Source organism: Macrobrachium nipponense, chromosome 32 (assembly GCF_015104395.2).
Source record: "Macrobrachium nipponense isolate FS-2020 chromosome 32, ASM1510439v2, whole genome shotgun sequence".
Classification (NCBI taxonomy): domain Eukaryota; kingdom Metazoa; phylum Arthropoda; class Malacostraca; order Decapoda; family Palaemonidae; genus Macrobrachium; species Macrobrachium nipponense.
Genome location: NC_061094.1, coordinates 18,896,901 through 18,920,593, shown reverse-complemented (window position 1 = coordinate 18,920,593; position 23,693 = coordinate 18,896,901). Strand labels below are relative to the sequence as shown.

Below are 23,693 nucleotides of genomic sequence, written 5' to 3'. Positions count from 1 at the left end.
GTTCGATCTGCTGAACAAACATGTCCCCCCCCTACACTTAACACATTTAGTGTGAGAATCATATTCTAACTTGGATAATCTAGTTTTACATCCTGAGATGCAAAACCTAACTCCCGACGGACTAGAATCCGACATGGCAACGCCTAAATAAAACAAAAGCAAAATAACAACAACGCCAAAAAAGAGTACTTCACCATTCCGAAGATCAATTCCACAAGAAAAAAAAAGCGAAGCACAAGTCATCCAACCGCACCGACCACCGATGTTCACCGGACGCCGGCAGGAAAAGAATTGGATTCACCTGGGCAGTTGTACCTGTTCTCCCGCGAGTGGAGGGAGATGACGTCATCACCACCAGTGTTGGCGACGCCGACGCGCTAAATTTGAATTTAGTATCCTGCCGCTCGTGGAAATCACGGCTCTATAATTGTTCGGTAAGACACTACAATAAAACTGTTATTTAAGTAACTAAGATACATTCAACAAACAAATCTAAGGATTTCTATTCAATCCATTTCCATAAACCACAATAACTTCCTTTAAAAGGGACACAAAACTCTTATTCTATCTATAACCTATATTTAAGAACAAACTTTTAACAATATTATAACTCAAAATACATACCAAAGGCTTCTTTTGATTCACCCATTCGCTCCCGATCTGCTGAGTCCACCATATATATTACAGCATGACATTCTGCATAATACTGAAAAGAAAGAGCTTCTTTTGTTACATGCATTCTTTCATACTTTATCCAGTTTTTACAACATAACTATTCAAAACAATTTTACTACTTCAACAAGAAGTAATATAGATAAAAATTATTGAAGCCTGTTTCACATCAAAATTATCTCACAGTCCATGCAATAATTTAACCTTCTTGCTGCATGCAAATTTTGATAGTAAATGTACGTATATATGACCAATGAGGTACAGTGCTATAACTACCAATTGTAAAATCCTTGTTTACAGTCTATTTCATTCCATCTAATTATGTGGAAATACACATGCCTAGATGAAATACACATGCCTAACTCATTACTGGCTAAAGACCAACATGTCTAACTCGCTGATTTACTTTGATAAGTTTACAAACTATTTCATGAATAATACATCAAAAGACTTATATGTACTGTCGGCCAACGAAGAATTGGCGTAGTTTCTTAATTCATTGTTCGTTAAGGAAATATTGCCATATGCAGGTGCCAGATTATTTACTTAACAATAAATATTTCCTTTTAAAGGTGCTGTACTTAAAATAAATTACATTAGAACTTAGTAGACTTATTAAACGCATTAAAGATAATTATTTTGTAAAGTAAGGAAAATATATACCGAGGGGTCCACGAATTCTAATTTTATTCTCAGCTCTAGCTTCGTGACAGCATAAGCATTTTGAAGTAGGCTTTGCTGCCGCTCGAGTCTTGAACCAACGCATCATACTGCACTGGGGTGTTGTCATTTCGTCTCCCACAGCCAATAATAATACATTAAGGCGTTAACATTCTTTAGTAACGATGTTTAATTAAACTAATTTTGTCCTTTGATCAATAAAATAACCCTTAAACGCCGAAGCTGTATCTTAAAAATCGTCTCTCGTATGCCGACGGCGTTCGCGAGTGAGCGCTGAAGCAGAAAAATTTTTTTTTTCCAAAAAATCACAGCACGCTTAGTTTTCAAGATTAAGAGTTCATTTTTGGCTCCTTTTTTTTTGTCATTAACTAAAGTTTAGTATGCAACCATCACAAATGAAAAAAAATATCATTATCACTAAATTGCAATCATTTTGGTATATAACACATTGTAAAACGATCAAGGCAACACAGAGAAAATATTATCACAAAATGATGCATGAATTCGTAATGCACGGATGTAAAAAAAAGCTGTTTTGAAAAATTCATCATAAATCGAAATATTGTGCTAGAGACTTCCCGTTTGTTGCAAAATGAAGGTAATTGATTGAATATTACTAGACTGTAATTGTTGTAGCTTACAATTGCAGCTTTCGACCATTTCGGTCGAGTTAAAGTTGACCGAAGGACGAATTTTTTCTATTTATCATTATTTACATGAAAATGTTTCAAACTGATAAAAGCTACAACCATGGGTTGTTTTTAGTTGTATTCTACATGAAATTGCACACATTTTCATATATATAAAACTTTATAAAACGGCTAATTTAAAATGGTGCAAACGCTACAACAATCGGAAGAAAAAATTTATGATTTTTTCGGAAGAGTTATCGCGCGGACGTAAGGAAAAAGTTTATTTCATAAATTCACCAGAAATCGAAATATTGTGCTAGAGACTTCCAATTTGTTGCAAAATAAAGGTAAAAGATTGAATATTACTAGAATGTAATAGTTTTAGCTTACAATTGGGTTTTTTACCATTTCGGTCGCGTCAAAGTTGATCGATCGTGTATTGGAACAAAGTAAGGTTTTCTTATGATTTTTTATGATGTTCCAGCTTACGACGATTTTCGGCTTATGACGCGTCTCAAGAAGGGAAACCCCGTCGTAACCCAGGGACTGCCTGTATTTAGTGATGCTGTTAACTGGATTGGCAGCTTCAGTAAGTGGTTTATCAGCATTGGCAAGCAGTTTATTGGCTTCGGTAAGTGGTTTATCGGCGCTAGTATGCAGTTTATTGGCATCAATTTATTGGCATCAATGAGTGGTTTATTGGTGCCGAACTGTAGTTAGCAGTGCAAATATCTGGTTAATGATACCATTAAGAGGTTTATCAGTACTATTATCGCTGATTTTGTTCAGTAGCGATTTTCAGTTAGCGGCTCTCGGCCGGGAACAGAACTCCCGCTGTTAATGAGGGACTGCCTGTAAACTTAGAATTTGTTACTGATTTCAGTTCTTACCTGTTATGATACTGTGTGAACTGTAATTATGATTTTACAAAACAAAATAAAATTATTAAAAAAACATGTATAACTTAGTAAAATACATGACCGTCTTGTAAAAGAGGCCCCACAATAGGCTGTAAATACCTAGTCATTTTCAACTTCTGATTGAAGGTAGAGAGAATTTTTTTACTTAGACCATGTGCATTTGGATATCTCCCTCTTTCCATTGATATGTTTTTTTTCTTAAATTTGTCAACCTCAAAGTTTGCCTGGTCTGGGGTGCTGCATGTTTTGTTTTTAGCACAGCTCATAAGGATTAAAGTGTGTGTTTTAGAAGGAGAAAATTTCCCTGCAAACTTCCTTACTTTCTTCCAAATTACTCTGGATGGAGTTTTTGAATTAATCCCATTTACATAGGTGATGAGGGCTAGGTAAATGTACGACTTGCTAGAACTAAGTTTTGTTTAGCGTTTTTATATTTACGTTAGTGTAATTAATAATCTATTAAAAGATACGTATCATACAGAGAGAGAGAGAGAGAGATAGAGAGAGAGAGAGAGAATGCTTACATAGAAGCCTATACTGGTGACGAACACCATTTCACTTTTGTTATTATATTTTACACTATTCTTATTTAGTTTGCTGTATTTTCTCTTTCCTTTTATTTGTAAAAAAAAAAAAAAGAGAGAGAGAGAGAGAGAACCCAGCCATGGCTACTTATTGCCATGCCGGTCCCAAGCCCGGATAAATGGGGAGGGTTAGGTGTGGGTTCGTAACCTGCATCATAAAAAGATACCCCTACGACAGAAACTGATACAGTTGGGGTTGCGAACATTGGGAGACGTGAGCTTCACCATGGTCCAGAGGATACTAATGAGGCCCGAGCCAGGGTGGCCATGGACATTGGTCCCTTACTTCGAACTGGCTCATATGATGCTTTCCTCCCAAACCCCCAAGACATTGGTGGGAGGAGGTAGGTGGAAGATGGTCACAGAGGTGCCTCACCAGAAGGGAGTCGGCCACCCTTCAACACAAAAAGAAAGTTGTCGAGTTGGATGTCTAAATGCGAGAAACAATGTATATGACAGGAAGATCAAGTTTAGTGGCACAGGAAATCAAGAGATACAACTTGGAAATTGCTGGATTGAGTGAAACTAGGTGGCTTGGGTGTGGAAAAGTAAGAATAGAGGATGTGTTGTTCATCTATTCTGGTAAAGACCAGGGAGAACATGAGAGAGGTGTAGCAATTGCTTTGAGTAAGAAAGCTGAAAAAATGTTGGAGCATTATGAATGTATTGATGAGAGAATAGTCACTTGCAGGTTGCGAGGTAAATATACAAACATCACTGTTATACAGGTGTATGCCCCTACTGAAGAGAGTGGAGAAGAATAGAAGGATGAATTCTATGAAAAGCTAACTGGAGTTATACAGCGGGTTAGAAGACAGATGAATATGTTGTTGCTGATGGGGGATTTTAATGCTAAAGTAGGAAGAGAGTATGATGGCTTTCAGGGAACAATTGGAAAATTTGGAATAGGAGTTAGAAATGATAATGGGAGAAGACTCCTAGAGCTATGTGGTGCATCTGGGTTATCTATAACAAACACATATTTCAACCATAAATTAGAGCACAAAACTACATGGGTGTCGCCAAATGGATTTGTACAAAATTTGATAGATTATGTTATTGTAAATCAGAAATGGAAGAAATCTATATTAGACACCAGAACTTTTAGGGGCTGCCGTGTTCCTTCTGACCACAAACTCGTAATATCCAAGATTAGAATAAAGTTACAGGCCAATCAAGAAAAAAGAGACTATAAAGTTTGATGTGGATAAGTTGAGAAATGAAAGAGTTAAACAACAACAGTATGAGGTGAAGGTAGGAGGCAAATTTGCGGCATTAATTGGTATGGAAAATATGGGATATGGATTCAGAGGAATCCTGGGCAATATTAAGTTCAGATACTAAGGACGTAGCAACAGAGGTGTTAGGTTATAAGAGAAGTAACAGCAAACCTTGGTTCAGTGATGAAGCAAAAGTTTTAAGTGAAGAGCAACAAAGGTTGAGAGTTCAAATGGACGATGAACAAGACCTAGAGAAGAAACAACAACTAAAAAGACAAAGAAATAGAAAGCTGAGAGAACTAAGTGATAGGATGAGCATGACCAAACATGTTTTGGAAAGAAAGAGCTACCGAAGTTGAAGTAGCTATGGAAATGGCGATAGCAGGGCTATGTTTGCAGCTGTGAGATTCTTGAGGAACGCAAGCCAGAAAAAGTTTGGAGGGAGTGATGGGATGTTGGATGAAGATGGGAACTTGGTCACAGACGAAATGGAGAAAAGGAATCTGTTTGCAAGGTATTTTGAAAGACTCCTAAATGTTGATACACCGGTAGGGATGAGTGCATTGCAGATTTAAACGAGGCACTGGAGGTACAAGAAGAAGATATTAGTGCAGAAGAGGTGAAAGAGGCCTTAAAATCTGTAAAAAATGGAAAAACTGCTGGCGTGTGTGGGATAACTGCAGAGATGCTAAAAGCAGGAGGACGAAGGATGATAGAGGCATTAAGAGTTGTTTTTAACATAGTTTGGAAAACAGAGGTGGTACCAAGTGATTGGAAAAAGGCAATTATGATACCAATATATAAAAATAAGGGAAGCAAAAGGGAGTGTGGTAACTATCGGGCATAAGTTTACTGTAAGTCCCAGGGAAGAGATATTCATGAGAGTAATACTTAACAGAATAAGACCTATAGTAGAAGAGAAACTTAAGAGAACAGCAGTGTGGTTTTAGAAGTGGAAGGTCAACAATGGATCAAATTTTCACCTTAAGACCGATAATTGAGAAGAGATGGGAATATGCAAAGCCAATATTCTGTGCTTTTATAGACTTGGAGAAAGTGTATGATTCAGTATGGAGAGATGGAATGTGGAGAGTGGCAGAACACTATGGTATACCACTGAAAGTGATAAGGATACTAAAGAACTGGTACAAAGGAGTGTGCAGCTGTGTACAGCTGGATGGACAGCAAAGTGACTGATTCCCAGTTGGAAGTGGGCTAAGACAGGGATGTGTTATGTCACCCACCTTGTTTAATGTATATATTGACCATATAATGAGAAGAGTGATGGAGAATGAAAACAGAGGGGCTTGTATTGGTGGAGAAGTTTTTATGGATTTGGACTTTGCTGATGATGTTGCGTTGGTTGCTGATACGTGGCTGGTGCTGGTAGGTATGGTAATGAGGATGGAGACAGACACAGAATTTTGGCTTGAACATCAGCACAAAGAAGAGCGAGATCATGGTTGTGAGTAAGGATGATGATTGGGTGCACATGGAGGATATGACAATCAGAGGACAGGAACTCAAGCAAGTTGAGAAGTTTGTTTACTTGGGAAGTGTAGTAACAGCAGACGGGAGGCAAATTGAAGATATACAAAGAAGAAAACTAGGAGCAGCAAGAGCTTTTGAGGTTCTGAGAAAAAACGTTTGGTCAAGGCATAAAATCAGCTTGAAAACTAAGATGAGAATATTCAATGCAGTAGTAATACCAGTCCTGATGTATGGCTTGTCCACCTGAGCACTGACCAGAACAGAGGAGAAAAGGTTGGATGCTTTGAGATGAAGCTGCTGAGAAGGATACTTGCATTCCTTAAATGGGATGATTTATGTTAGAAATGAAGACATCAGGGTGAGATTGAGGCAAAGGCCAGTCAGTACCAGGTTGAAGAGGGGAAGGCTGAAATGGTTTGGACATGCTGAGAGGATGGACGGGAATATAGACCCCAGGAGAGCACTGAGAGCAGTACAAATAGGAAGAAGACCGCTGGGCAGACCAAGAACTAAGTGGATAGACATAATTGTCAGGGATCTTAAGGATGAAATCCAAAACTTGGAGGAAGCAAGGGAAATGGCTCGGGACAGAGACAGATGGAGAGGAACTGTATCAGCCTTATGCCACTGGCCAGTGGCAGGAAGATAAAGTAAAGTAAATAAGTTTATTTGTAAAAAACAAAAGATAAAGGCAATTGCGTGAGTAGAGTACATACGTATGAATGTACACATTCATTCACTGGCATTGGTGAACTTGCTAGAGCTTCTTTGGTTTCATGTTTTAATGCCTGATTTTTCTACATTTTATTAAAACACACACACACACATACAGTCTTTCACTTTTTTTTTATTCATTTCTATACTATTTTCATTTATATTTTGACTGCATTTTCTAATTTTTTAGAAAAGGTACGTACGAACACACACTCATTCGGTGGTATTGGTGGAACTTGCTAGAGATTATTTGGTTTTGTGTTTTTATGCTTCAACACTTAATTTCTCCCGGGAGCCGAAGACGATGCCAGTTTCGACGATATAGTTGAGCAGGTGGAGGAGGCCTTTTAAACCTTCTCATAAGTTTTTCAAGTGTCCAGCCATCATAAACACAGAGCAGTGCACACAGGCAAGTGACAGGGTAAAACATATTTTTATACAGCATTATTAGAAATAAGTGTGTGTGTGTATGATGTACTTTGGGGAAAAAGATAAAAATATTTGTATAAATTTATCATATTGCATACAAGAAAAAAATGGGTTTACATTTTTATGAGTATGATGTAATTTGGGGAAAATAACAATTGTTTGTGTAAACTATCGTATTCTGTTACATAGGGGAAAAAAAAGGGTTTAATTTTGTGTGTCCAGTATGATGTATTGTAGTGTTTGGGGCAAATGAAAAACATTGTGTAGCCTACCATACTGTGTTACATGAGACACACACACACACAAAAAAACCCCAGATTTACTTTTTGGTGCACATACTGTATTTTTGGTTTTTTTGGGAAAACAATAAAATTGTTTGTGTAACTATCGTATTGCATTGCATATAAGGGAAAAATTTTGTGTAGCCTACCATACAAGGAGTCGCATACAAAATAAAAAGAAGGGTGTACCTTTTTGTTTTTAAGTGAATTTATGGAATATTATTGTTACAAATATTGAAAAATAAGGCAGATCATTGCTTTTTGCATAAAGTTTCAGTTTGAAGTGCGATAGTTATTGTTTATAAGCATATTCAGGCTTACAGCTCAGCTGTATTGAAAAGGTTAGGTGAGGAAGGGTACAGAGTTGCCCTTGCATGGTTTTTAATCATCGTTACGTATCTGGATTTTGTCATTATCCGACAGGGCCTTGACTCTATTAATCTGGACAATCAAAGGATTACTATAATGAACAATATAATCAAAATTCTATCAGTGTTTGAGTACAGTAAAGTGTATTGTGCAGTACAGGCAGTCCCCCGGTTATTGGTGGGAGTTCCGTTCCGACGGCTTGATAAGATAAAATAGCTGATAACTGAAAATTGGCAATTTAGTGCTTATGGCACCAGTAACTGGTTAATGGTGCCTCTATTAGGTATGTATCGGCGCTAACTGGAAATTGGCGCATTATGGCAACTAGTGTCAGAAAACCAGATTGCTGATAACCGAGTTCGCCGATAACCAGGGGAATGCCTGTCTATGGTTCAGTTAATACTCACTTCATGTATTTCGTGTACCCAAACAGTGCTTAATATAGCTGTTCTTTAGCATTCCAATTACATTACTAATACAAAACTTGAAATTTTATGTACAAGGGTTACCTTTTCCCAAAGTGGCTGTAATTCTTCTTGTCCTCCAAGATCCCAAAAGCTTAGTTTAATTCCAGCATAAGTAATTGCCCCAACATTCTGGCCCACTGTTGTTGTAATTTTAGAAGGGCTGAGGCCCTTATAGCCCCTTGTAAATTTTGTTTTGGCAGCTTCCAAGTATGTCTGTAATATAAACATAAACTTACTAGTACATACATATAAAAACATAAAATAAATTTAAAAAATAACTTGCATTTTTCTTCGGTATATCAACCAAAACTTTTACATAGTATATTTCAATACAAGCAGAAGCAATCATTGAAAAGGTAACAAGGTTGCTGACTGATGGAAATAGTAAGTAAGCTGGGAATTGCCCCCTCACTCACTGTATGTCACCCAATTCTTTTTCCTTTGGTCACAGAGACAGTGCAAGGCAACTGAAGCGGGTTCAAATAATAAAAGGTTTTGGTTTTTGTGTTTTACATTTCCATGTTTCATTTTGTTGTGGATTTTTGTGGAACGCATTATTTACTTGTTCGCAGGGGAAACTTCATTAAGTCGCAAATTTACCACAGAGCAATATTCACTGATAACTGTATTTTCATTTTCTTTTGATGAATAAATACAGTTTTAAATTATTCATTAATTTGCAACATGACTTTCAAATGATATTAGGGTGTTCTGGGATGATAGTTTGAGGTATATTTTTGTTTGAACTGTCAAGTTTCATGATAAACTGTTAAAATAGACAGTTACAGTGGTACCTCGAGATACAAAAGGCTCAACTTACGAAAAACTCGAGATACGAAAGCTAATACGAAACATTTTACAGCTCTACATACGAAAATTGCTCAAGATACGAAAGGTTGTTGCCGTAAAGTCCGAGATTCGCCCGGACCACCGATAACAATTTTGAAACTCGTGCACCGCCAACTGAGTAGACTCGCCACCATCCTCCTGCTCTCCCATTGGTTCCTGATGCTAGTCACCACCATGAGATCCTGCTCTACTATTGGTCAGCATCCCTCCCATCATGCATCTACTACGTAGTGGCGTGCTTTTTCGGCCACTGCATGGCATCATCTGTATCGTACGCACGCGGTATTTGTTCGTTCTAACTATTTTGTTTATTAACCCTCTTACGCCAATTGGACGTATTAAACGTCGAGTCAAAATGTCTCCCGTATGCCGAATGGACGTCGACTCAAAGTTTTTTTTTTTTAATTCGTGGAAAAATACTTATAGGCCTACCAACCTAAAACTTTTGAATCACGCGCCTTGGGGGATGCTGGGAGTTCACGGATCAAGGCGTTATTTTGTTTACAATTGTTACGCAGGCGCGCAAGCGCGAATTTCTTTCTTATCGCACTAAAAGGTATCAATGACACATCTCAAAAATTATTTCGTCACATTGACATAATTTTCGCACCGTTTTAAATTAGCCGTTACATGAAGTATTATATATGAAAATGTGCGCAATTTCATGTAGAATACAACAGAAAAATACTCATGATTGTAGCTTTTATCAGTTTTGAAATATTTTTATATAAATTACGATAAGTGCCAAAGTTTCAACCTTCGGTCAAATTTGACTCTACCGAAATGGTCGAAAAACGAAATTGTAAGCTAAAACTCTTATATTCTAGTAATATGCAATCATTTGCCTTCATTTTGCAACAATTTTGACGTCTCAAGCACAATATTTTGATTTATGGTGAATTTATGAAAAAACTTTTTCCCTACGTCCGCGAAGTAACTCTTCGAATAAATTTTTTTTCATGTGATTGTCCTAATGTTTGCACCATTTTAAATTTACCGTTACATAAAGTTTTATATATGGAAATGTGCACAATTTCATGCACAATACAACTAAAAACAACCCATGGTTGTAGCTTTTATCAGTTTTGAAATATTTTCATATAAATAACAATAAGTGCAAAGATTTCAACCTTCGGTCAACTTTGACTCTACTGAAATGGTCGAAAAACGCAATTGTAAGCTAAAACTCTTATATTCTAGTAATATTCAATCATTTACCTTCATTTTGCAACAAATTGGAAGTCTCTAACACAATATTTCGATTTATGGTGAATTTATGAAAAAAAAAAAACATTTTCCTTACGTCCGCGCGGTAACTCTTCCGAAAAAAATCTGAAATTTTTTCTTGCGATTGTCGAAATGTTTGCACCATTTAAAAGTAGCCTTTACATAAAGTTTTATATATGAAAATGTGCGCAATTTCATGTAAAATACAACAAAAAATGATTGAAGGTTGTAGCTTTTCTATTTTTCAAAATATTTCCATATAAATCACGATAAATAGAAAAAACTACGTTCGGTCAACTTTGACTCTACCGAAATAGTCGAAAAATGCAATTGTAAGCTAAAACTCTTACAATCTAGTAATATACAGTCATTTATCTTCATTTTGAAACAAATTTGAAGTGTCTAGCACAAAATTTAGATCTATGGTGAATTTAAAAAAAAAACTTTCTTTCCCTCGGCGTGCCGATTCGTGGCCGCAAATCTCCGAAATGCGTACGTATCATTCTCCTAATTTTTGCTCCTTTTCATATTAGGCGTTTTATAGAGTTTCATGTATGAAAATGTGCGCAAATTCATGAAGAATACAAACAAAAATATTTCAAGGTTGTAGCTTTTCTCAATTTTGCAATATTTGCATATAATAAAATATATATATATATCACATTTCGGTCAACTTTAACTCTTCCAAATGGTCGAAAACTGTAATTCTACACTAGAACTCTTACAGTATCGTAATATTCAATCATTTGTCTTCATTTTGAAAAAAACTGGAAGTCTCTAGAACAATATTTAGATTTATGGTGAATTTTTGAAAAAAACATTTTTTACGTCCGCACGTTACGAATTCATGCATCATTTTGTGATAATATTTTTTCTGTGTTGCTTTGATCGTTTTACAATGTGTTATATATCAAAATGTTCGCAATTTAGTGTACAATACAACGATAAAAAAGTAACTCGTAAGTTTTAACCGATTTTTGCACAGCTAGATTTGAATACAATTATGTATGAAATTTTTTTTGTCGCTACCATATATCACATTATTTATATATGATAATGATATTTTTTTTCATTTCTGATGGTTGCATGCTAAACTTCAGGCAATGACAAAAAAAGGAGCCAAAAATGAACTCTTAATCTTGAAAACTAAGCGCGCTGTGATTTTTTTAAAAAATTATTTTTTCCGCTTCCGCGCTCACTCCAAACTCGCCTCGGCATACGGGAGACGTTTTGGTTTTTAGGGCTTCGGCGTAAGAGGGTTAACGTAAATTCATTAGTGATTTCGTTGTTGTATACTTTATCGTGTTGTGTGAGAGCTTTACTCCATACGTATACGTATACATAACATAATTACGTACAGTATATACGTAGTCATGGGTCCCAAGAAACTTGAAATTCACGGAAAGAAGAGGATGCTCTCTTTGGAAACGAAGATGGAGATTATCAAGAACTATGAAGCTGGTATGAGATTGAGTGTGATCGCCAAGGAATACGACCGAAATCTGTCGACAATAGGCACCATCCTTAAGCAGAAGGTTGGCATCAAAGCAGCTACACCTTCCAAGGGCATCACTATTTTGTCCAGCAAGAGGACCCAAGTGCACAACGAGATGGAAAGGCTTCTTCTTGTCAGGATAAAAGACAAAGAAATCGCTGGCGATACGATAACAGAGACGGCAATCTCCCACAAAGCCAGCGCTATTTTCGGCGATTTGATTGCCCAGGCCGAAGACGACAGAGGAGAAGGGACATCAACGCCAACCCCAGACTTCAAGGCTTCGAATGGGTGGTTCGAGAAATTCCGTAAACAGACTGGCATCCATTCGGTGGTGCGGCATGGGGAGGCTGCCAGCTCGGACACGAAAGCGGCCGAAGCCTTTAAAAAGACGTTCGACAAGATGATGACCAAGGAAGGCTACAGTTCTCAGCAAGTCTTCAACTGTGATGAGACTGGCCTTTTTGGAAAAAAAATGCCTTGTCAGACATACATCACGCAGGAAGAGAAGAAGCTACCCGGGCATAAGCCTATGAAAGACAGGCTTACGCTCGCACTTTGTTCGAACGCCAGTGGGGATTGCAAGGTGAAGCCCCTACTGGTCTATCATTCCGAGACTCCTCGAGCCTTCAAGGCCCACAAAGTGCTTAAGGAGAAGCTTCCAGTGATGTGGAGGGCTAATGCGAAAGCCTGGGTAACAAGGCTTTTGTTCACCGAGTGGGTAAATCTGTGTTTCGGCCTGACAGTGAAGAAATTCTTGGAAGAGAAGCGCCTCCCCCTGAAATGCCTGCTGGTGTTGGACAATGCCCCTGCTCACCCTCCTGGCCTCGAGGAAGATATCTTAGCGGAGTATTTCTTCATCAAGGTTCTTTATCTTCCGCCTAACACCACCCCTCTCCTCCAGCCCATGGACCAGCAAGTGATATCGAACTTTAAGAAGCTGTATATGAAACATCTTTTCAAGAGATGTTTTGACATCAGCGATGCCACAAACCTCATCTTGCGTGAATTTTGGAAGGAGCATTTCAATGTTGTGATATGCATCCGACTCATTGACCAAGCTTGGCAGGAGGTTTCGAGGCGAACCTTGAATTCCTCGTGGAGGAAACTCTGGCCTGATGCTGTACCCGCCCGAGACTTCGAGGGATTCGACGTGGGCGAAGCTGATGCTGCAGATTCAGAAACAGTTGACGATCCTGAAACTATTTTGCAACCAGATCTTGATGAGATCGTTGCACTCGGCAAGTCCATGGGGCTGGTCATTGACGAGGACGACATCAACGACCTTCTCGAGGAGCACCAAGAGGAGCTTACGACGGATGGCCTGAAGGAGTTGGAGGCCATGCAACATAACGTTGTTCAAGAGGAGTTCTCTTGCAGCGGCGAGGAGGAGGATGACCCTATGACAACGGCAGAAATTAAGGATGTTCTAGCTGCTTTTCATAAAGTGCAATCATTTGTAGAAAAAAAAAAAGACACCCCGAAAAGGCTTACACAGTTCGATGACGCTTGCCCGAGTCGTTTCAGGAACATTGTGAAAAGTAGGCAGAAGCAATCTTCCTTGGATTGTTATTTTTTTAAAGAGGCCTTTAGTACTAGCAGGAGTAAGCAAAAAGGAAGAACCAAGTGATAATAAAAAACAAAGTTGAAAAAAAAAAAAAAAGTATGTAAAGTATAAAAAGGTAAAAAAAAAATGTAAAAATAAAGACAAAAAAAATTTTTTAATTTTAGTTTTTTGTAAAGTGTTACAGTTTTGTTAATGTGTTTCATAAAGTTTAGTTTATGTATGTTTTCCTTACATTTTTTTATGTTTCGTAAAGTTAAGTGTACGTACGTATCTGCGGTTTGTCCTCCTCCTCTGTCGCCACTTTCGGAGAGCGCCTCACTCGAAAGGTAAGCTTCCACATTTTACTACATATGTACAGTATTTCTTGTATACCATGTACACTAATACACTTTTTATTTATTTAGGTTTAACAGTTAAGGTTAGCCCCAGTACGTATTAAGGTATTGAATGGTCCAAATTGTTGTAGTATTTCATTATTTATAGGTCAATTTAGCTTTATTATGAAATTTACTGGGGTGTTTTTGGAGGGCTTGGAACGGATTAGACATTTTACATGTAAAATGCGGTCCAAGATACGAAAAGCTCATGTTACGAAGGCCGCCTCGGAACGGATTAATTTCGTATCTCAAGGTACCACTGTATAAGCATTTTAGGGCTATATATAGCCTACTTAAGAGTAACTTTAGTAAGAGAGTACTGTAATGTGAGGTTACTTTAGGTGTTTCGCGATGATGGTTTGGGGTGTATTTTTGTTTGAAACAATAAACTTTGATTGATTGATTAAAAAAGGGGATTATCCAGCCCAATGAGTCGATCTCGACTCTTACAGGGCTGGACTGAGATTCAGGGAGAGAAAAGAAAAGAAAATAATACATAAATAAATAAATAAATTAGTTCAAATATATATATACATACATCTTATTACACACATACCTACATATAATTCTAAATTATATAAAAATCATAAATACTCTCTGTATTAAAAATTTCATAAATAAATCATTCTATATATAAAAAAAAGTCATAAATACTCTGTATATAACTAAAAAAAAAAGAAAGAACAAATAAAATCATATTTTTTTAAAAAGACCAGTAATTCTTAAAAAATTTTAAATTTCTGAAGCAGAGAAAGATTCTGAATCTCCAAAAACATCAATCATTGTCTTATTACTAAAACAAAGTCCTCTCTCTCATGTAGCCTCGACATTCGCTAAAAATGTGCTTGATGCTCAAAGGAGCACTGGAAAAATTACATACAGGTGCTTCTTCATGTGGGGTGCACATTAAAAATCCATGGGTCAGTCTAGTGTGGCCAATTCTTAGTCTTGTTAAGATTACTTCTACACGTTTGTCTCTTTGGATGGATGAATTCCAAAGGGATACACAACGCTTGATTTGTTTGAATTTATTTTCATTCGATACACTGTTCCACTTAGACTGCCATTGGGCATTAATAAAATCTTTCACAGCTGTAATAAAATCACTTACTGGTAGTTTAATATTAAAAACTGGACAATGGGCTGCAGATTTAGCAGCTATATCTGCTTTTACATTGCCAACAATTCCAACATGGGCAGGGACCCAGCATATTTTAATATTTAATCCCTGATGATAACATCTACTGATAACGTGTTTTATTTGTAACACCAAATTTTTTTTATGTGAATAGCCTTGGAGGGCTTCTATGGCACTTTTAGAGTCGGACAAAATTACGAATTTCATAGAGAGGTTATTTTCAGTAGTTTTTATCATGTTAATTGCCATTAAAATTCCTATTAATTCAGCTATAAACACTGATGCTTCATTGGGTAAAGAGAACTGTCTGGTGAAGTTGGGGGAGACAGCTGCACATCCCACTCCTATGGATGATTTAGAACCATCAGTATATATATAGGAAAATGGGGACCCTTTTGGTGAATATGTTCTAAAGCGTATTGTTTATACTGATAAGAAGTCAAATTACTGCTTTTTAGTAAAAATGTTAGGTGGATACATACTTTTATCTTTTCCATAATCCAAGGTGGTGGAAAGTTACAATGATTTGGAAGAAGTAATTCTGATGTTTGTTGCTTCTAAGAGCCTATTAGCTCTAACTGGAGAAGGTGGAACATGATTATTAATAAATATATCACGCATATCATACAGCTTTTTTGTTGGAGAATCAGTAGAAAGAATATTCAAGGCACTGCGCATTGTCACCAGATCACGATGTAGAGAGAGAGGAGGTTCTCCACTTTCACATAGTACTGACAAGTTTGGAGATGATTTAAATGCTCCACTACACATCCTTAGGCCGCGAGTTTGTATTGGGTCTAAAAATCTTAAAGCATATTGTGATGCTGATCCATAGACTCGACTCCCATAATCAATTCTAGATAAAACCAGTGCTTTATATATCATCAACAAAGTTGACCGCTTTGCACCCCAGGTGGTGTGGGATAGTTTCAACATCAAATTCAGAGCACTGTTACATTTTGATTTAACATGAAAAATATGTGCCTTCCAGTTGAGTATCAAAAACTAGTCCCAGGAACTTTACAGTGTCTTGAAAATGAATCTGATTGTTGCCCATGTTGAGAATAATGTCCTGATTTTGTTTCCATTTACTATTCTTATAGAACATTATTGCTTGTGTTTTTTCAATAGACAGTTTAAATCCAACTGATGCAGTCCATGAATATATTTTCTGTATTGCTGAATTAAGTATTCGTTGGATATGACGAAGGTTACTTGATGAATATTTTGTAAAGTCATCTACATAAAGATTATTTTGGACTCTTTGTGGTACTATGTCATTTAGTATAGCTAAAGTAAAGAGAGTACCACTTAAGACACTACCTTGTGGTACCCCACTTTCTAGCTGATATATATCTGAATAAATATTATCTATTCGGGTTTGGAATGTTCTATTATTTATATAATTTTTAATAAAGAAAGGGAGGTGGACTCTAAATCCATGCTGATGTAAACATTTAAGTATTGAATGTCTCCATGTAGTGTCATATGCTTTTTGAATATCGAAGAACACTGCTACTGTAATTTGTTTTCTTTCAAAACCACTCCGTATATGGTTTTCTAAATGGGAAAGAGAATCTAGAGTTGATCTCTCTTTTTGTGATCCAAACTGTGTTGGTGATAGGACTTTGTTAAGAAGCAAACACCAAGTGAGCCTAAAATTTACCATTTTTTCTAAAAGTTTACACAAACAACTGGTCAGTGAAATTGGTTTATAATTATTGGGATTGCTAGGATCTTTACCTGGTTTAGCTATGGGTATTACTATGGCATGTCTCCATGTTTCTGGAAAAAGATGTCTGCTCCAAAGATGGTTATAAAATTGTAAAAGATAAGTCTTAGCCATAGGAGCCAAATTTTTTATCATATCAAAGTTTATACTATCTTTACCAGGAGCAGAGGAGTTACAATTACTTAAAGCATATTCAAATTCTTCTTCAGTAAATTTCTTATTACAATAAATGTCTTCTACACATTCAAAATTCAGAGAAACTGATTCTTCTCTAGTTTTGATGAATCGAAAATGGGCATTCATGTTATCAATACTACTTATTGCTTCTATACTGCGACCTAAAATATTTGAAATTGATTTAGGATCATGTACTGGTGATCCATTGCGCAAAAGTGCATGCCTGGGTGATCTATTATAGGATCCATTAATTTTTCTAAATTTCTCCCATACTTTACTTATCGATGTTGTGTCTGATAAGCTTGAGACATACTTTTGTCAGGACATAATCTTCCCTTCAATAGCTTCTCTTCTAAATTTTGCAGAAATTTTATTATACGTAATATGGTTTTAGAATATTGATTTCTATTGCTATATCGATAATAAGTTTGTTTGCTGTATTTTCAAAATGCAAAGGTCTGGAGCTTAATGCCTTGAATCGTCTGTTTAACATTTCTCATTTCTTTCCAATAATATATGTTCTTCATTTATTAAATCATTTAATACTTCAGACCACCAAGGGACACAATGTTTCAGAGGCTTAGAAGTAATCTTTGGTATAGAATGATCAGCAGCAGTGGTTATAAGGTCAGTTATAATTTCAGTTGTCTCATCAAGATCCTGTAAAGGATCGAGTGATGGTCTTTGACTTGTATGATATTTATACATATCCCAGTTCGCTTTGTCTGTATTATATCGAGGGACTGAAGAAGCAGATGTAGGTCCCAAACAAGTTATCAAGATAGGGAAATGATCACTAGTATAAAGATCATCCAGGACATTCCACTCGAATTTGTCAATAATACTTGAGGAACATATGGTTAAGTCTATGGATGAGTATGACCCATAAGTTTTTGAATAATAGGTGCTAATATCACTTACATTCAAAGTACAAAGGTTATGATTAATAGTTATTTGTTCCACCTTTTCACCATTTATATCAGCATTAATGCAGAAAGAGTCCCATAAAGGATTATGGGCATTGAAAACTCCCACTAATAAAAAGTTCTCCTGTATATTTGGGAGAATTTGTTGTAGTCTTTCTAAATTATAACCACAGGAGGGTTGATTGTACATATATATAAATTAAAGGGTTGATTTCTAAGATAGAGTTTAATACCCATTATCTGGAGTTCTGGGGTTGTTATAGTAATATCATCATAAGTAATATTATCATTTACGTATATTGCTGTCCCTAATGTATCAGTAGAGGGCACAGAATGAGAGGCAAGATGATAATTACCAATAAATGGTACAGTATCACTAGTGGGCTGTAAGCATATTGCTATTGGTTGATATTCTTTTAATAGTCTTTGTATTTCACCTAATCTTAATCTTGTTTTGAGACCATTTATGTCCACTGGATAATGTAGAAATTGCAATGTTCTGGTGATAGAGTTGGATTTTCGTCAGACAGAACATTATTTCTATTGATTTTTGAAATGGATTCTTGTTTGGTTCCACCTGGGTTATGGGTCTTTTGTTGCTTTTGATTTATTCTTTCTAAAAACTTTTCTAAACTGAGAGAGCCAGATGTATGTTTCTTGAGGAGGTGGTCAACACACATGCAGTCTTCTGTGTGATTTTCCATTTCACCATACTGACCCTTTTTCTTATTTTTGATAATATTGTCAATTAAATTACTAATGGTTTTCACAGATATTTGTGGTATTTCGTTTATCTGATTGAAGACAGTCATGACATCCACATGATGAGTCATGGGTTGATTTGGTATGTGTAGAAACTAAATATTTTCCTGTTTCACCAAGTATGGGAGAAGGGGATACCTCATTTACCGATTCAACATAGTACAGTGGACCCCCCGTATTCGCGTTCTCCAGATTCGCGGACTCACACATTCGCGGATTTCTCTGGGGAACGTTTCCCTGCATTATTCGCGGAAAATTTGGGCATTCGCGGTATTTTTCTATGATAAATATCCCACAAATTCCTGGTTGATGAATTTCATCATAAAATGCACTTTTTGTGATAAAAACTATTAAAAAACCAAGTATGAAAATTTTTAGTGGGTTTTTCTTGAGTTTTAACTAACAAAATATTCTGTTTTTAGCATTTTCATAGGGGTTCCAAACATTCGCGGATTCTAACTATTCACGGGGGGGTCTGGTACGCATCCCCCGCGAATACGGGGGGACCACTGTACAGATTAATATCAGTTGCTTGTGATACCAAAGATTCTTCATAATGTATTTCTGCTTTTGTGACTATTTCATTTAATTCTTGTGAGTGGTCTGGTTTTGATTTCAAGTACTGTTTTTGGGACTTGAGAGGGATTTCACTATCTCGTTTTCTTTTAAGGCCTTCTGCGTTAAAATCAATAAGTAATTCAGCTTCCAATTCAACATCATTGGATGTATTACCACCTAATTTAAAATTCTTTGATCTTTTCACTTCCTCCATTTCAACATCTATTGTCTGATTCTTGTTTCATCATTCAACACCTCAAATGGTTTGTTTTGTTGTTAATGATGAATGGTTTGTCCAACTGAGTTGGAGAGTTTTTAGCCGAATGACTTTTTGTTTGTAAAGGATCTCTAGTCTCTGGGTCAAAGTCTTCCTATCAGAATCTGATAAGGGCATGTTCTTAATAGTCATAATAAGGGAGGAGTTAGCTAAATCATTCATGCTGGTCTTGTTTGCAGCAATAGATCTGGAGGCAGCATTACTGTAAGATAGCCTTGTATTTGGGTTACCTCCAAATAACTTTCTCCTCCGAAGCTAATGTGCTCATCATTTGCTGTGATGAAGATAGCTTGTTCTTGATGGTCAAGTTCATGTAATTCAGAAGAGTTGAAGCATCTAGTTTTATTTGTGCAGTGTTCATTTATGTGGCCATAATTAAAACAGTTAAAGCACTGAGTAGGGCGACAATTATACTTTTTAATGCTGATGTTTAAGTGCTGTATTTGAATATAATCTGGTAAATATGATGTTGAAAATGTGAGTAAAAATAGCTTTGTTTACCTCCTTTTGAATTTTTTGACATTAATTACTGTTCGTGGGACATCTTTTCAAAATCTCCTCTTCAGAAAATTCATACAAATCTTTGCAATAAATAATACCTTTTGAATGATTAAAAGATTTATGGGAGGAAATTTTATGAATAACGTCATTAGGAGATGATTTAAAGGCTCCTGGCATTACTGAATGAGATTCATCAACTGCCTTAATTAGTAAATTTTGGCCGAATCTTTTTAGGTTTCCTTTTGGGATGGGTCCTACTTTTCTTTCCAGGCATTCATAGCCCTTAAAGTAATTATTACAGCCTTTTCTGTATGAGGCTACATACCAATACTGGTTCTGGAATAGTTCTAGGAACCGAATCTCCTCTTCATACAGGTCCGTGAATTTAGGACAGTCTCGTTCAGAATTTTCATAGTTTTTGATTTTATAGTTTCCCCTGGCAGGAAAGACTGGTAATTTCTTTATTATATATATGAGAAAGGGCACTTTGGGCTTGAGTATGATTATTGTACATGACAAATGCTTCAAAATTTTTCTTGTCATTCTTAAGTTTCATCCTTATTCTTTCAATGATTCCAAATTGTTTTAACAATTGGAAAAGCTGTTCATAATCTATATCTCTTGATATGTCAGAGCAGTACAGTACTCTTAAATTAACATTTTTACCACCAGTACTTTTATCCCCCTGGCACCCTGGGGAAGAAGAAGGAAAGAAACTTCCAGTGTTTGAATACTAGAAATGTTATTGTTATGATACAATAAAGTTTGTTCATACTTACCTGGCAGATATATATATTAGCTGTATTCTCCGACGTCCGACAGAATTTCAAAACTCCCGGAGCACACGCAGGTGGGCGGCCAGGTGGTTAGTACCCATTCCCGCCGCTGGGAGGCGGATAATCAGGAATCATTCCCATTTCTATTCAGATTTTTCATACCACTGTCCCGAGGGGAGGTGGGTGGGTACTTTAATTATAATCTATCTGCCAGGTAAGTATGAACAAACTTTATTGTATCATAACAATAACATTTTGTTCATGAAACTTACCTGTCAGATATATATATAGCTGATCCCACCATTGGAGGTGGGAAGGGACGAATAGAAGGATTTAGGAAACACCTCAAGTGCAGATGATTGACATCTTGATTCCTTACCTGTTAGCATAGCTGACTTCTTGATTACTGTCACCGAAGTCTGCTTTTGCTTTACTAGAGTTGCCAACAAGGTAGTGACCTGTGTAGTTGGATGTGCGCTCTAGATGATCTGTCAACGGGGGCGTGACCACAATGTGACTAGACCATATTGACCATACTGTGAGGGCAACGAAGCTAAAAACCACCACCTGACCTAACCTATCGAAGTTAGTCCCATAACTTCTAGGCTAAAGAAAGGGAAAGCGCCTCAAGCAACCAACCCTTCAACCATAAACCAACACCAAAATTAAAAAGCACACCTACCCTTTTCTATAGGATAGTATTTGTGCTGCTCCCTGCCCCCAACACCATTTCTGCGGATATGTATGGTCCAAGCGACTCGCAGTTCTCATATGCCGTCTTCACATCCCGCAGGTAATGTGAAGCAAACACAGAGTTGCTTCGCCCCAAAAAAGTAGCGCTAATTGATATCATTAAGTGCCAAATTCTTTCGAAATGCCATTGAAGTCGCAACAGCTCTCACTTCATGGGCTTTTATTTTCAAAAGCTTCATATCACATCCGAGCAGGACGCATGGGCCTCCTGATGGTGCTCCGTAAAAAGAATGCCAGTGCATTCTTCGACATAGGAAAGTCGGGTCTCTTAAACAGAACACCATAAGTTCTCAGAAGGACCCCGACAATCTTTGGTCTTTTGCATGTAAAATTTGAGAGCCCTGACAGGGCACAGGACTCTCTCTGGCTCTTGTCCGATGAACTCTGTTAACCCCTTGATTTCAAAGGTTTTTGGCCAGGGGTTTTAGATGGGTTCTCATTCTTCGCTAAGAATTAGGATCCAAGGAGCACACTGCACTGTGTCCTCTGAAACCCACATCTTTACTAATTGCCTGAATTTCACTAACCCTCTTTGCGTGGCAAGAGCAGTTAGGAAAATCGCCTTTCTAGTATGTCTCTCAATGAGGCAGCATGCAGAAGGTTCAAAGGGAGCCGACATCAAGAAACCTTAGAACTACATCAATGTTCCATGATGGAACCTTCGGTTGTAGTACTTTGGTTGTCTCAAACGATCTCAAAAGATCGTGAAAGATCTTTATCATTTGTCCAGATCTAATCCTCTGTGGCGGAAGACAGCTGACAGCATACTCTTGTATCCTTTTATTGTGGGCACTGCTAGTTTGTCCACATTTCTCAAATGCAGGAGAAACTCAGCGATTTGGTTCACAGAGGTCGTGGAGGAGGAAATACCTTTCTTCCTACACCATCTCCTGAAGACAGCCCACTTCGACTGATAAACTGCTCGAGAGGAAGCTCTTCTCGCATTGGCAATAGCCTCTGCCACTGATCTTGAAAAACCTCTCGCTCTGGCCAACTTCTTGATAGTCTGAACGCAGTCAGACTCAGAGCGGAGAGGTTTCCTTCCCGTGGTACCTCTCGAAGTGGGGCTGTTTGAGAAGATCGACTCTCTCTGGCAGGGTTCTCGGGAAGTCTACCAGAAGAGACATGACCTCCGTGAAACCAATCGCTTGAGGGCCAAAAGGGGCGATCAGAGTCATTCTCGCTCCTGGCGACGCCGCAAACTTCCTTGTTACCTCTCCTAAGAGTTTGAACGGGGGAAAGGCGTACACATCCATCCCCGTCCAGTCCCATAGGATGGGCATCTACCGCTATTGCTTCCGGGTCGAGAACTGGAGAGCAATAAATCGGAAGCCTCTTCGTTTTCGAGGTTGCGAAGAGGTCGACTAGCGGCCGTCCCCACAACTTCCATAGCTCTTGACAAACTTCTAGATGTAGGGTCCATTCTGTGGGAAGCATCTGATGTCGACGGCTTAAAAGATCCGCTCGAACATTTTGAATTCCTGAATGAAACCTTGTCAGGATCACTGTTTTTCGAGCTTTCGTTTCGAGCTTTCGCAATAGAAGGATGTCTCTCGCTATCACGAACAGTGATCGAGAGTGTGTCCCCCCCCTGCTTTTTTATGTAAGCGAGAGCCGTAGTGTTGTCCGAGTTGATCTGGACAACTCACGCCCACCAATCGTTCTTCGAAGAACTGAAGAGCCAACCGAATAGCCTCCAATTCTTTTAAGTTTATGTGCCAGGACCTCTGTTCCCCTCTCCAGGAGGCCTGACACTTCCTCCTTTCCTAGTGTTGCTCCCCAGCCCACCATGGAGGCGTCTGAGAACAACACTAGGTCGGGGCTCAAAAGCTTGAGGGACATCCCTTCCGAGAGTTTGGTCGGATCTTGCCACCACTTCAGATGATCCTTGACCGCTTTTGAGATAATCAAAGTCGAGTCTAGATTCTTGTCTTTCCAGTTTTTCTGCCATAAAAAACTGGAGTGGCTGAGGGTGCAACCTCCCCAGGGAAACAAACTTCTCCAGCGAAGAAATGGTTCCCAGCAGACTCTCCATTCCTTCGCCGAGCATGTTTCTTTCCCTAAGAAGGCTAACACTTTCTCTAAGCATCTCTGCTGATGTTCCTTTGATGGAAAAGC

The 23,693-nt window shown here is 37.7% G+C and overlaps 1 protein-coding gene across 2 annotated transcripts in view; it reads right to left on the bottom strand.

Annotated features, from left to right (window-relative positions):
* The window catches only part of LOC135207252 (ADP-ribosylation factor-related protein 1-like), a 140,838-nt gene that overhangs the window by 98,500 nt on the left and 18,645 nt on the right, over nucleotides 1–23,693 (bottom strand). For both annotated transcript variants that reach the window (XM_064238904.1, XM_064238905.1), the window contains exons 3-4: nucleotides 8,503–8,673; nucleotides 625–706 (exon numbers count right to left, since the gene is read on the bottom strand). In XM_064238904.1, coding sequence (XP_064094974.1) covers nucleotides 625–706; nucleotides 8,503–8,673 — 253 coding nt within the window. The remainder of the gene's footprint in view (nucleotides 1–624; nucleotides 707–8,502; nucleotides 8,674–23,693) is intronic.